Source organism: Rhinoraja longicauda, chromosome 4, assembly GCF_053455715.1.
Source record: "Rhinoraja longicauda isolate Sanriku21f chromosome 4, sRhiLon1.1, whole genome shotgun sequence".
Lineage (NCBI taxonomy): Eukaryota > Metazoa > Chordata > Chondrichthyes > Rajiformes > Arhynchobatidae > Rhinoraja > Rhinoraja longicauda.
Window position 1 is genome coordinate 67,823,635 of NC_135956.1, and position 13,510 is coordinate 67,837,144.

General features: G+C 44.1%; 1 protein-coding gene across 1 annotated transcript in view; it reads left to right on the forward strand.

Annotated features, from left to right (window-relative positions):
• abcf2a (ATP-binding cassette, sub-family F (GCN20), member 2a) overlaps positions 1 to 13,510 on the forward strand; it is a 67,798-nt gene that overhangs the window by 34,376 nt on the left and 19,912 nt on the right. Inside the window, exons 10-12 of the mRNA XM_078397942.1 lie at positions 4,150 to 4,239; positions 5,355 to 5,465; positions 11,986 to 12,048. Of these exons, the coding sequence (XP_078254068.1) occupies positions 4,150 to 4,239; positions 5,355 to 5,465; positions 11,986 to 12,048 (264 nt within the window). The remainder of the gene's footprint in view (positions 1 to 4,149; positions 4,240 to 5,354; positions 5,466 to 11,985; positions 12,049 to 13,510) is intronic.

The window sequence follows — 13,510 nt, forward strand, 5'->3', positions numbered from 1 at the left end:
CACTTGGTCACCGTGGAGCTCCCTCCCCTCTCACCAGCTGCTGCTTCTTTCTGTAGCTGTCGCACCTCTGGTAGCTGGCAAGAGGGAAGGAGCCCTATGGTAATCAAGCATATTCTATCGGTGGCCCAAAAAAAGTGCTGCCAGCCTGGGGGTACAGCGTGAGCCACAACAACAGCCATGTCAACCGGACCATGCACATCGGCATTGGCACCTAGTTTTAAGGTGAAACGACAAAGTGCTGGAGTAACTCAGTAGATTTAATCTGAAGAAGAGTCCCGACCCGAAAAGTCACCTATCCAGAGATGCTACCTGACCTGTTGAGTTACTCCAGTGCTTTATGTCCTGTTGTGTATTAATTACCATCTGTGGTTCTTTGTTTCTACTACATACAATGATAAACCCGTACTCTGTTACAGCGGGTAATTGGCAATAGTGGACACTAACCCCCCTCTCCCCCCCCCCCCCCCCCCCCCCCATCATCCATTATAACCAGGGTTTACTGTGCGTGTATATACAACCCTCTGCTATCAGTAAGACAGCAACTAGCTGGACAAATGTGTATGTCAAAAATCATAATCTGAATACTTTGCCTGACTTTTGTCCTGATTTCTCATTTCCCTATTCCACACATACCTAGCAAAGTGAGTAATAGACATTATATTAAAAAATACTTTTGATTTAGTTTGTTAGGCAACTCATTGACATGGAACCCAATCAGAGCACAGCATCGCACGACACAGCATCAGGAAACAAAGTAATTAATTTGACATTGGTATTTTTGTACTTCCTTGGCCTTGCACACTACAAATACTTCCCATAAGACCTTGGCACATGGAACATTGCATTCTCCTCCCTTTTCATTACAACAGGTGACTGTAGTTATGATAGAGATGCAAGGAACTGCAGATGCTGGGATCTTAAGCTATAAAACAAAATGCTGGATGAATTTCAGGGGGTCCGGCAACATCTGTGGGGGGGGAATGGACAGGCAATGTTTTGGGTCAGTTTGAAACAAGATCCCTCTGCAAAACGTTGTCTGTCCATGCCCCTCTGCAGCTGCTGCTTGACCCACCAGGTTCCCTAGCATTTTGTTTTATGCTGTCGTTATGCTTTCCATTTTGCTGCAATGTAAGCAAATCCTCTGGCCTCGCACTTTTCTCCTCAGTCGGGGAGACTTCTCGTCAGTCAGGGTAGACTCCAAACCTGATGATATCTGGCTGAGTTAGAGTCATACAGTGTGGAAATGGGCCCTGCAACCCAACCTGCTCGCACTGACCAACATGCCTCATCTACACTAGTCCCACCTGCCCGCTCTTGGCCCATATCTCTGTAAACCTATATCCTATGATGTTATGGTATTTAGTACCTGCCTCGACTACTACCTCCAGCAGCTCGTTCCATATACCCACCACAATTTGTGTAAGGTTCTGCAGTCTGATTCATTGTGTTCCACCACCCACATGGAACTTCCAGCTACCAAGGATGACGTTCGAGCTGAATTTTTCTTTTGGGGGATCTCTGTGATGTTGCGTGGACTCGGGGTTGAAGTGCCTGTTTCCACTCTGTATCTTTCAATGATTCTATGTTCGACAGACTCCACCAAACATTATGAACCTCTAGTTGAGAACTTGCTGAGAACTTGAGAATGGGCTTTGCATTCTGTTGGAGGGAGAACCTAGGGTGTCTTGTGGTCGGAGCCTTAATGGACATCAGTGAGCAGTTTCACACATGTTGACTTTCCCTCCCTCTCTGCTATTGTTTCATTTCAATTGTAGAGGCTCGCATTTCATTTTTACCCCAATCATTCCCTCCTCTTCCCTCTCCCCTCGGGCAGAAGATACAAAAGTTAGAAAGTACGTGCTACTAAATTCAAGAACAGCTGTTATTAGGTACTCCCATAAGCTAGCGTGTACTTCCGATCTTTCAACCTACCTTATTGCAGACCTTGCACTTTTTGATTTTATGTTTCTATGTTTTGATTATCATTATCTGCGCTTTCTCTGTAACTAATATTTAAGCACTGTAACACTGCACACTGGTGTTTTTCTCTTTGTACTTGTGTATGCTTGATTGTACTTGTATAATATTATTTGACTGCATAGCAGGCAAAATCTTTCACTGTATCTTGGTACACATGACCATAATGAATGAACCAGCTTTGCTTAACTTCTGTCCCACAAACTTTAGGAAGAAGTAGGAGTAGGCCATTCAGCCCTTTAAACGTGCGCTCTAGGTCATGGTGATTTTTCTACCTATTCTCCTGCCTTAGACTCGTATTCCTTTATTCTTCTTATAACCAGAAATCTATCAATCTTCATGTTAAATGCACGCTGAGCCTCCTTGGTTCTCTGGGGTGGAACATTCAAATGTTTCCAACCCTTGGAAGAAAATTTGTCACATCGTCCTATATAGCCACCCCATATTTGAAAACTGAGTCCTAGTTCTAGCGTGAAATGTCATCCCTGCATCTACCCTGTTGAACCCTATAAATATTTTGTATGTGCTGTCACCGCTGCATTTTAAACACCTGCTTACTGACCTAGGATATAGGCTCTGGTTTGAGATTCTACTAATGCTTGGCTGTACTTCTGAGTGCAGTTATACAGCACGGAAAGGGCCTTTCGGCCCAACTTGTCCATGCTGACCAACATGCCCCATCTACAGTAATCCCACCTGCCTGCGTGATGGTCCATATACCTCTAAACCTTTCCTATCCATGTACCTGTCCAGGGACCTTTTTAAATGTTGTTATAGTATCTACCACTGACAGCTTGTTCCATATACTCACCACCCTCTGAGTGGGGAAACGTTGTCCCTCAAGTCCCTATTAAATCTTTCGCCTCTCACCTTAAACCTACGTCCTCTGGTTGTTAATTCCCGACTCTGGATAAAAGACTGCGTTTACCCCATCTATTTCCCTCATGATCTTATGCAGAAGAGAGGTACTTGTACAGTCAAAATGGCCTCAAACTGTTGGGTCAATTTTTGACTGGCTGATTTGGAACAAGTTAAAATAGCTACATACCAAGGTTACTGTGGCAAGTATTAGGTGAAAATGTGTAAGAAAGAACTGCAGATGTTGGTTTAAATCGAAGGTAGACACAAGATGCTGGAGTAACCCAGCGGGGACAGGCAGCATCTCTGGAGAGAAGGAATGGGTGACATTTCGGGTCGAGACCCTTCTTCAAACTGAAGTTTCTGTGCATGGGACTGGGAATAGACACAAAATGCTGGAGTAACTCAGTGGGTCGCGCAGTATCTCTGAAATGGTGACGAAGGGTCTCGACCCAAAACTGAAGTCTCAGTGTGAAGAAGGGTCTAGACCCGAAAGGTCAGTTGTATAGGGCCCTGGTAAGACCACATCTGGAGTATTGTGTACAGTTTTGGTCTCCTAATTTGAGGAAGGACATCCTTGTAATTGATGCAGTGCCGCGTAGGTTCACGGGATTGATCCCTGGGATGGCTGGACTGTCGTATGAGGAAAGATTGAAGACAAGGCTTGTATTCGCTGGAGTTTAGAAGGATGAGAGGGGGTCTTATAGAGACATATAAAATTATAAAAGGACTGGACAAGCTAGATGCAGGAAAAATGTTCCCAATGTTGGGCGAGTCCAGAACCAGGGGACACAGTCTTAGAATAAAGGGAAGGCCATTTAAAATTGAGGTGAGAAAAAACTTTTTCACCCAGAGAGTTGTGAATTTGTGGATTTCTCTGCCACAGAGGGCAGTGGAAGCCAAATCATGGATGGATTTAAGAGAGAGTTAGATAGAGCTCTAGGGGCTAGTGGAAATGAGGGATATGGGGAGAAGGCAGGCACGGGTTATTGATTGGGAACGATCAGCCATGATCACAATGAATGGCAGTGCTGGCTCGAAGGGCCGAATGGCCTCCTCCTGCACCTTTTTTCTATGTTACCCATTCCTTCTCTCCAGAGATGCTGCCTGTCCCACTGAGTTACTCAAGCATTTTGTGTCTACCAAGTATGAGATGAACACAGGCGAGGGGCAGATGCTTGGACAAAGACCAGAGATAACACATTTTTTTTGCAAATGTTGTTTCTCACCGTTTTTAATCAGGGCCAGAAAGAATGTGGCAGAGTTTTTGTTTCCAGTTTCTATGGTTGTAATTATGTTGTTATCATCCTGCAGACATTGTCGTTCTGTTTCCCCTCGTGCGGGAAGATTCCACCTCCTGTTATTATGGTGCAGAATGTGAGCTTCAAGTATACCAACGATGGGGTAAGTATACGGGTGACCTTGTGAGCATGATGCAAATGTGATGTTTCTCACAGCTTGCTGCTTAATTCGCCATTTGTGTTTGTTTTGGGGAATTCTAACTGCTTACACTGTGTGACAGTTTATGAAGGAGTCTGTTTCTGCAAGTGGGCATGTGGAACATGGTTGATTCTGTAGTACTGCATCAACTGCCTTGTGGGCAATGCTAGGGAGAATTTAACTTGATGGGCAGGGGGGTGGGATACAAAGCATTAATAAGGCAGACGAGAGGCTGCAAGTTGATACAGAAGTCAACAACAGCATGTGCAGTGGATAAGACGGGCAGGAACACAGCTGGCAATGAGGAAAGGCCGTTGGATTAAATTGCATTTGTTTCAATACGGAGACCTGGCAAGGAACTGGGCCTGGATGAATACATGGGGCTGGGAATAGGCACAAAATGCTGGAGTAACTCAGCAGGTTGCGCAGTATCTCTGAAATGGTGATGAAGGGTCTCGAACCAAAACGTCACCCATTCCTTTTCTCCAGAGATGCTGCCTAACCCATTGAGTTACTCCAGCATTTTGTGTCTATCTTCGGTGTAAATCAGCATCTGCAATTCCTTCCTACGCATCGGACTGGGATCCTGACATGGCTATGGAAGGGACAATATAAGCCAGGTGCAGGTGCAGCTGGTTAGATATAGGTGACGAATAGAGGAGGGACAGTTGTATTTTTGATGGAGAACATCACAGTGGTCATCCAAGATGAAATCGTGGGCAAATGGGACTATCTTAGATGGACATCAAAGTTGGCATGGGCCTGTTTCCATGCTGTCTGACTCTGACTCCCCTGGCAAGCTACTACTGGCTTAGTGCACGTGTTTTGGTGAAGTCTCAACACCATTTCTATTAATATTCCGAGCAGATCCTTGTACCAGAGGAGTGCCTTGTCCAGTGCACAAGGGAGTGAAATCCAGCATCTGGTGGCATTAACTGCTTGGAGTGGATGGAGTGAGGAAAACAAAAGTGTGGTGGAATTGTCGCTGAGATTAAGACAGATACCGGATCGACAAGAACTGGGTGGAAGTTTATTTTGGCACAAATGGGAGTGCTGATTTGTGTTTCATTCTCTTTCAGCCCTTGATCTACAAGAACCTGGAATTTGGTATAGACTTGGATACCCGGGTGGCCCTTGTTGGGCCCAACGGAGCCGGGAAGTCCACACTACTTAAGCTGCTGGCAGGTGATGTAAGTATGACTCGGGATCATGCCTACCCAGGGACTGAAGTCATGAGACCTGTACCTTCTGGCTGAAGACATTTTTCATCTGCATCCAAACAACCAAACTCTTTATTTTGAATCGGTAACTTGGTTCTATATTGCGGAAATCTCAACTCCACATTTAACTTAATAAACGCCTTAGAAATTTGTATGTTTCAATAAAATCTCCCCCTTCATCAAAAGACCAAGTACAATCTTGGTCTAATAAGGTGCTCCATAGCAGAAACTCCCATCCCAGAACTCCACCTTGATGCTCTGTTGCCAGTATGTATATAATTTCTTGCGTCAGGAGACAGGACCTTTACTCAATATTCAGGCTCTATAATTAGAGCAAGGCGTGTCTCTTCTTATACTCAGATTCTATCATTTTTAAGTGCCTTTAATTTAGTTTAGAGATACAGCGCAGAAACAGGCCCTTCGCCCAACGAATCCATGCCATCCAGCGATCACCCCGCACACTAGCACCATTACCACACTCTAGGAACAAATTATAATTTGTGTGTTGTGGTTGTGTGAATGGGCAGATGCATGGCAGATGCACTTTAATGTGGATAAATGTGAGGTTATCCACTCTGGTGGTAAGAACAGGAAGGCAGATTATTATCTGAATGGTGTCAAGTTCGGAAATGGGGAGGTACAAAGAGATCTGGGTGTCCTTGTTCATCAGTCACTTAAAGTTAGAATGCAGGTACAGCAGGCAGTGAAGAAAGCTAATGGCATGTTGGCCTTTATGACAAGGAGTTGAGTACAGGAGCAAAGAGGTCCTTCTGCAGTTGTTCAGGGCCCTAGTGAGGCCGCACCTGGCGTACTGTGCGCAGTTTTGGTCTCCAAATTTGAGGAAGGATATTCTTGCTATTGAGGGAGTGCAGCGTAGGTTCATTAGGTTAATTCCCAGAATGGTGGGACTGTCGTATGTTGAAAGACTGGAGCGACTAAGCTTGTATTCACTGGAATTTAGAATAAGAGGGAATCTTATTGAAACATATAAGATTATTAAGGGATTCGACCCGCTAGAGGCAGGAAACATGTTCCCAATGTTGGGTGAGTCCAGAACTAGGGGCCACAGTTTAAGAATAAGGGGTTGGCCATTTGAAATGGAGATGAGGAAAAACGTTTTCACTCAGAATTGTAAATCTGTGGAATTCTCTGCCTCATAAGGCAGTGGAGGCCAATTCTCTGGATGCTTTCAAGAGAGAGCTAGATAGAGCTCTTAATGGAAGCGGAGTCAGGGGGTATGGGGAGAAGGCAGGAACAGGGTACTGATTGTGAATGATCAGCCATGATCACATTGAATGGTGATGCTGGCTCGAGGGGCCGAATGGCCTACTCCTGCACCTATTGTCTATTGTTTATCAAAGCCATTAACCTGTACGTCTTTGGAGTGTGGGGCGAAACTGGAGTACCCAGAGAAAACCCATGTGGTCACGGAGAATGTACAAACTACGTATAGACAGCACCCATAGTCATTGTCCCTAGTGTTGTAAGTAACTAACACCGTGCTGCCCGATGCCTGTGCCTGTTGAACCGTTGTTTAAACTTTCACTGACGCATGTACAAGGACTCTCTGAATCCCAACATCTATCAATCTCTCATTTAAAGTTTTCTGTCCTTCGACTTTTTCTGCAAAGTATATGACCACAGAATCATAGAGTTACGCATGTACCCATGCTGACCAACATGGCATACTGGACTATTCACATTTGTCTGTATTTGACCCATAGCGCTCTAACCCCTTTCTACCAATGCATCTGTCTAAATGTTTCTTAAAAGTCATAATTGCATCCCAATTCTGTAGCTTCGTCTTGCAGCTCATTCCATGTATGGACTACACTTTGAGTGGAAAAAGTCACCCATGAGGTCCTTCTTAAATCTCGCTCCTCTCAACTTAACATAGAAAATAGGTGCAGGAGCCAGCACCACCATTCAATATGATCATGGGTGATCATCTAAAATCAGTACCCCGTTCCTGCTTTTTCCCCATATCCCTTGATTCCGAGCTTGATTCAGAGCTAAATCTAACTCTCTTAAAAACTTCCAGTGAATTGGCCTCCACTGCCTTCTGTGGCAGAGAGGCCTATGCCCTCTAGTTTTAGAATCCTCTACCCTGGGGGAATAAGGCTGTGAACATTTACTTTATCCATGCACTCTCATGATCTTGTACTCCTCGGCATCCTGTGTTCCATAGAAAAAACCTCAGTCATACATTTGTAAATGGGCCCTTTGTCTCAACTTGTCCATGCTGACCAAGATGCTTCATCTTAACTTGTCCCATTTGCCCATATTTGATCCCACTGAACCTTTCCTATCCATGTACCTGCCCAAGTGTCTTTTAAATGTTATTGTACCTGTCTCAACTACCTCCTCTGGCAGCTTGTTGCCTCTCAGATTCCTGTTAAATCTTTTCATACTCACCTTAAACCTACGTCCCCTACCCTGGGTAAAAGACTGTGCAGTCCTCAAATTTTGCACATTAGCCACAACTTCACACATTCATTTAACCTGTATGATTCCACTTTGCCCTAAACCCCTCTATTAAAGATCACTTAGGTTTGTGTCTTAAGTAAATCTGGAAATACGTCACATTTGATCCCCCTCATCCAAATCATCAATTTGGTAAGTTGTGAATTGGTGTGTCCCCAGCACCAGTCACTGTAGTACCACACTTTCACTAATCAATCTTGATTTACTCAGTCCTATTAATAGATATGAAATGTCCTTTTACCATTTCTCTAGTAACAGATTCTAGCATACTTGTATCAGGTTTCATTGATCTATAGCTCCTGGCTCATAAATACCAGAGTTGTTACTTCCTTCTGCCTAGAATCTGTACAAATTGGGAAGATAACCACCAATACATTCATTATCATTGTAGCCGAGTCCTTCAAAATAACCTGTTTGTTCTCCAGTTTTCCAGTCGTTAACCAATTCCCAATTCACACCCATACATTATCCCCTAGGATCCAGTCGTCATGCCTTGGGGGTTTCCAAGGTTAATCCCGGTAATCACCTTCAAAATTACTTAAGCTCATGCTCATGCCAAATTATCTATTATTCAAAAATCTTTTCTTAACACCAATTTTCTAATTAAAAAAAAAAAAACTTTTATGGCTCAGAACAGCACATATAGAAGCTGTGGTGCAGGAAAAAACTGCAGATGCTGGTATAAATCGAAGGTAGACAAAAAGCCATGGTGCATATCACTTTTGACTGTTGGTATTTAGTAAGGACAAACCACTTGCTGCTTGGAAGAGGAGCGACTTTCCTGTACACGGTTTAAGCTGTCTATAACGTGCAGACCTTAGTGCAGTTGCTTGATCCAACCCAACTCATTCATGTACAGGGAGATAGGCACATGAACAAGCAGAAAACAGAGGCATACCAACCACATGGGATAGGTTTAAATTGACATCACAGTTGTTGCATGCATGTTGGCTGAAGGGCCTGTTCCTGTGCTGTTTTACCTTCACTTTGGCTAAATTTGAGGCAGTGTCTCCCTGGGCTACCACTCTTGTTGAGGATGAGCTGTGGCTAGTGTCGTGGTTACCGGTGTTCAAAATGAAGCAGATCACACGGAGAATTCTTCAAGAAGTTAAAAGCCTTTATTTGCAAACAACGGCTGGAACAATCAGGATGTCAACCATCTGACTGCCCACTTAGTACACCGGGCAGCCTATTTTTATAGGATTCTTCCAGCCTTATCTTCTTTTCCTTATCTCGCCCTCATACTCCTCTTTACAGTTATTCATCTCTTTGCAGTCACCCTGTTTACCCTGCCACCATTAAACCCCACTCATTGATGAATGTCTGTTTTTCTTCACATGTTGCCTTCCACTCTACCACCATTAAACTTTCAAGTAATCACCCCACTCATTGATGAATGTCTGTATTTCTTCACATGTCACCTTTCACCCTGCCACCATTAAACTTTCAAGGAATCACCCCACCACTCATTGATGAATGTCTGTATCTCTTTCCATTCTGCCACCCTTGTCTTCTATCCTGGTTCATCCATCAATGTTTCTCCTCCTGAGCAGCAGTTACAGACACGTGTCAAGGGCAAGGAATGTCTAGAGCGTCTTAATTAGTTACAGAGAGGCGCCTAATGCCTAAGTAGTTACAAACCTTAAACAACAATGTCTAATGTATAAAATAATATTGTATTATCTCCCATACTAGCCAATCTCCTAGGCTTTTGGGTCTGTGTTCAATCGCGTAGCGGTCTTGTCTGAGTCTGGTACTGGCCAGGCCTCCCCCCAACAGTGCTCCTAGAATGGTAACACAAGGCCCAGGAGTTTCCATTGGGATATTGTACCTAACTAGAGACTCCAGCATCAGAAGAAGCTATTAACAAAACCTAACTTTGGTTTCTAAAGCTTTAAGATCGCGGGTGCTCTGTTGTGTATTTTAATCAGAGTTTAGACAGTAACTTGTGTATTAACATATCGTGCAACCACTGATCCAGTAAACAGTGAACATGGATGGATCTTAAATTTTTCTCACAAGCAAAGGAGCAGACATTGCTCTCTGAAGTTAATACTTCCCTGTCAAATCCACTCGTGGACAAGGGAGTATTTGACACTCCGCGTACAAAGAAACGGTTCCTCAAGGTAACTGGCTTAGCTCTGCATTAGAGATTGTTGTGGCCTGTGATGCTGGCTTCCCCTGCTGCCCACTCATCTACCATTCCATGCAATGCCAATGACAAGTTGTCCATTTTGTGTTGTGGGATTCAAAGTGTGATGCTGGTCAAAGTGTGAGCTTTCTCTCTGCTCAGTCTGTTTTTTTCTCCCCACAGTGCGGGAACACCATGTGATCTCTGGCTAGTCATTTCAGTGACTTTGAGACCAGGCTCCATGAAGTTGTTGGCACTGGGGATCGAGACAGCCATGGCTGTAGGTAGCTCTTTCTCCACTGAATCAGATGGTTGAGGCTTCCAGTCCCCCATCAAGCTGTTTATAAATAGGAGGTCCATGCTTGCCTGATTCCATGAGATTAAAGAGTAGTTGGTTAGTAGTCCTTTGAGCTGCACCATTCACTTGGATCATGGCAGATCTACCTTGACCTGACTCGGTCTTGCCCTGTACCCATTCCTTAGATTTGTGGACATTAATGGAATCGATTAACTTCTGTCTTATATAACTCTCCACGGTCCTTCTGGCTCTGTGCAGTCAGTGGCGTTGAGCAGTGAATTAAAGAGTTCCAATGACTTACAAACCCTGGATGAAGAAATTTCTCTTCATCCGTCCTAAACGTCTTGCAAACCTAGTCTCCACCCACTCCCCAGAAAACTCTTGTGGTAAAGTTGCTGCCCTGCAGTGCCAGAGACCCAGATTCGATCCCAACTAAGGGGGCTGTCTATACGAAGTTTGTACGTACTTCCCGTGACCGTGTGGGTTTTCTCCGAGATGTTCGGCTTCCTCCCACACTCCAAAGATGTACAGGATTGTAGGCTAAATGGCTTAATATAAGTGTAAATTGTGCCTAGTGTGTGTAGGAAAGTGTTAATGTGTGGGGATTGCTGGTCGGTGCGGACTCTGGGCTAAAGCGCCTGTTTCCGCCCTGTATCTCTAAACTAAACTACTTATTCTTCTTAAGCCCTTCGCTCCTCTAGGGAACAAAGGCCATTGACAAATATCCTCCACCTCACTCGGTTGTTGGAGGTTCTTTCAAGATCTCCCCAGTTGAGCCCACTCCCAGATATTTCTGCCTGGACTAAACTAAACCAAACTAAGTCAATGCCTGAAGTTGTTTCTTCGAGACTGTTCTGGTGCATTTAGGGCCACTTTGACCATCTCTTCATCCTAGGAATTGATGGAGATGGTTAGCAGAGGAAGTCTAACTTTTCCCAACAGCCAAGTCAGGGTTCTTTGGTGGTACAGTATTCACAATAGTTTGTGAAATAATTTTATTGGCCACGAAACTCTGTGAAGCTTGCTTGTCAATGTGAAGTGGGGCACTGCAGAGCAACTGGTTGCCACTTTTTATATTTCCATTCTTGGGACGTCGAGACCAATTGAAGGGGCTTCAACCCTTTGTGGTGCTTAAGATCAGGTGGGAATTGAACCTATAGCTCCATGATTAGCTGCTTTGGGCAGATGCTGCAACTTGCCCTTTATGCTCTATAAATTGGACCGGAGCTTGTGATGGATAAAAGTCTAGTACCAGCTTGTAGTTCAGGAGAGGCAACAACTATGGCTGTCCTTGTCACCAGACATGTACATTAAACTTTCCTGGAGGAACTCGGTAGGTCAGGCAGCAACAGTGGAGTGTAGACCCTTCTTCAGACAAAAGTTCACAGATACTGCCTGATCCGCTGAGTTACACCAGCGCTTTGTGCTCGTGAACAAGCATCTGCTGACCTGTGTCTCGATACTTTACACCTGCAGTTAGACTGGTTGAGACCTTGTCATGTGATAATGTTGAGTGAACTTGTGCCTCGTGTAATCCTGATTTTAGGTATTGACCATTTAATGCCCTCTTCCTGTAGCTCTTGCCTTGTGATGGGATGATCCGAAAACATTCGCATGTCAAGATTGGGCGATACCATCAGGTAATATTCACTCACCGGTTTTCTCAAATCTCCTCTTCTAAACCCTGGTACAAGATGGGCAATGAATGTAACCTTCACTGTGTGAAGGAACGAGCAACCCCATTTAAAGGTGATTTCTGGCGTGATTTGACACACTTGGCGTTGTTCCAATCTCTTAAGAACAATTAACATGGGATCTATTGCTGTTTGTGGAAGTATTTCTTAACTTTGCTGCGAGATCTTGCGTATAACTGCCGTGGATCTTGAATTTCTCTCGATCCACTGTCTGTTCATGTTACTCCTTGAGGATTCCTGGGAAAGCAGTCCCAATTATTGCATAATTTGACCTTTCCCTGTCCTTCAGGCAATTGCATCCTGGCCTCGTCCTCATCCCTGCACTCTTTCCAGCTGAAAACTATCCTTCCTATAGTAGGGTGAAACCTGAACACAATACTCCAAATTTTCTAGCTTAATTCTGTAAACTATGTCTAATAATGTCCCTTCTTTGGGGTTGTTTCCGACAGCTTTCAAAGTTTTCTTGAATGCACTGAAGTATTTTGTGGTTTTACCCTTTGCAATCCCAATTAATATTAATCGTGTAAATTGTTCTATAAAAAAATGAGGGGATAGAAACGTTGGGTCTGTCACCAGGATCTGAATTGGGAGGAGTCCACAGCCCTTCAAGCTAGTGCTGGCATTCATAAAGACCATTACTGATCTATCTGTGCTCCATTTCAATTAATTCCATGACAACCAGAAATCTATTCATCTCGGTTCAATAGTTTCTTAATTGTCATCTGCCCCAGGTACAGTGAAATACATTTGAGTCTCTTGGGTATTGGTAGAATACAAGCTCATAAGTGATAAGAGCAGAATTGGGCCAATCTGCCCATTCAATCATGGCTGATCTATTTTTTTCCCCCTCAGCCCCATTCTCCTGCCTTCTCCCCTTAACCCCTGACATCCGTACTAATCAAGAATATATCAATTTGTGCCTTAAAAATATCTATTGACAGCCTCCGCAGTCTTCAGTGGTAATGAATTCCACAGATTCACCACCCTCGGACTAAAGAAATTCCTCCTCATCTCATCTCTAAAGGTATGCCCTTTTATTCTGAGGCTATGGCTTTTGGTCCTGAACTCGCCCACTAGTGGATCATCCCCTTCACATCTTCTCTATCCAAGCCTATCACTATTTGGTAAGTTTCAATGAGGTGCCCCCTCATCCAGGAATATATTGAAGAAACACCCCTAGAACCAGTTTGGTACATCTCTTGCGTTCACTCAGGTAGATCCTTTTATTAGGTGAGACCAAAATGTGCGCACTGTTCCACATGCAGTTGCACCACAATCCAATGCAATTGCAATAAGCCATTTTCCAGCTGCTCTCAAATCCTATTGTTGTTAAGGCTAACATAACACTTGCCTCCCTACCTTTTTGCTGCACCTGTGTGTTAATTTTCAGTGCTGTGTACAAGGGCAC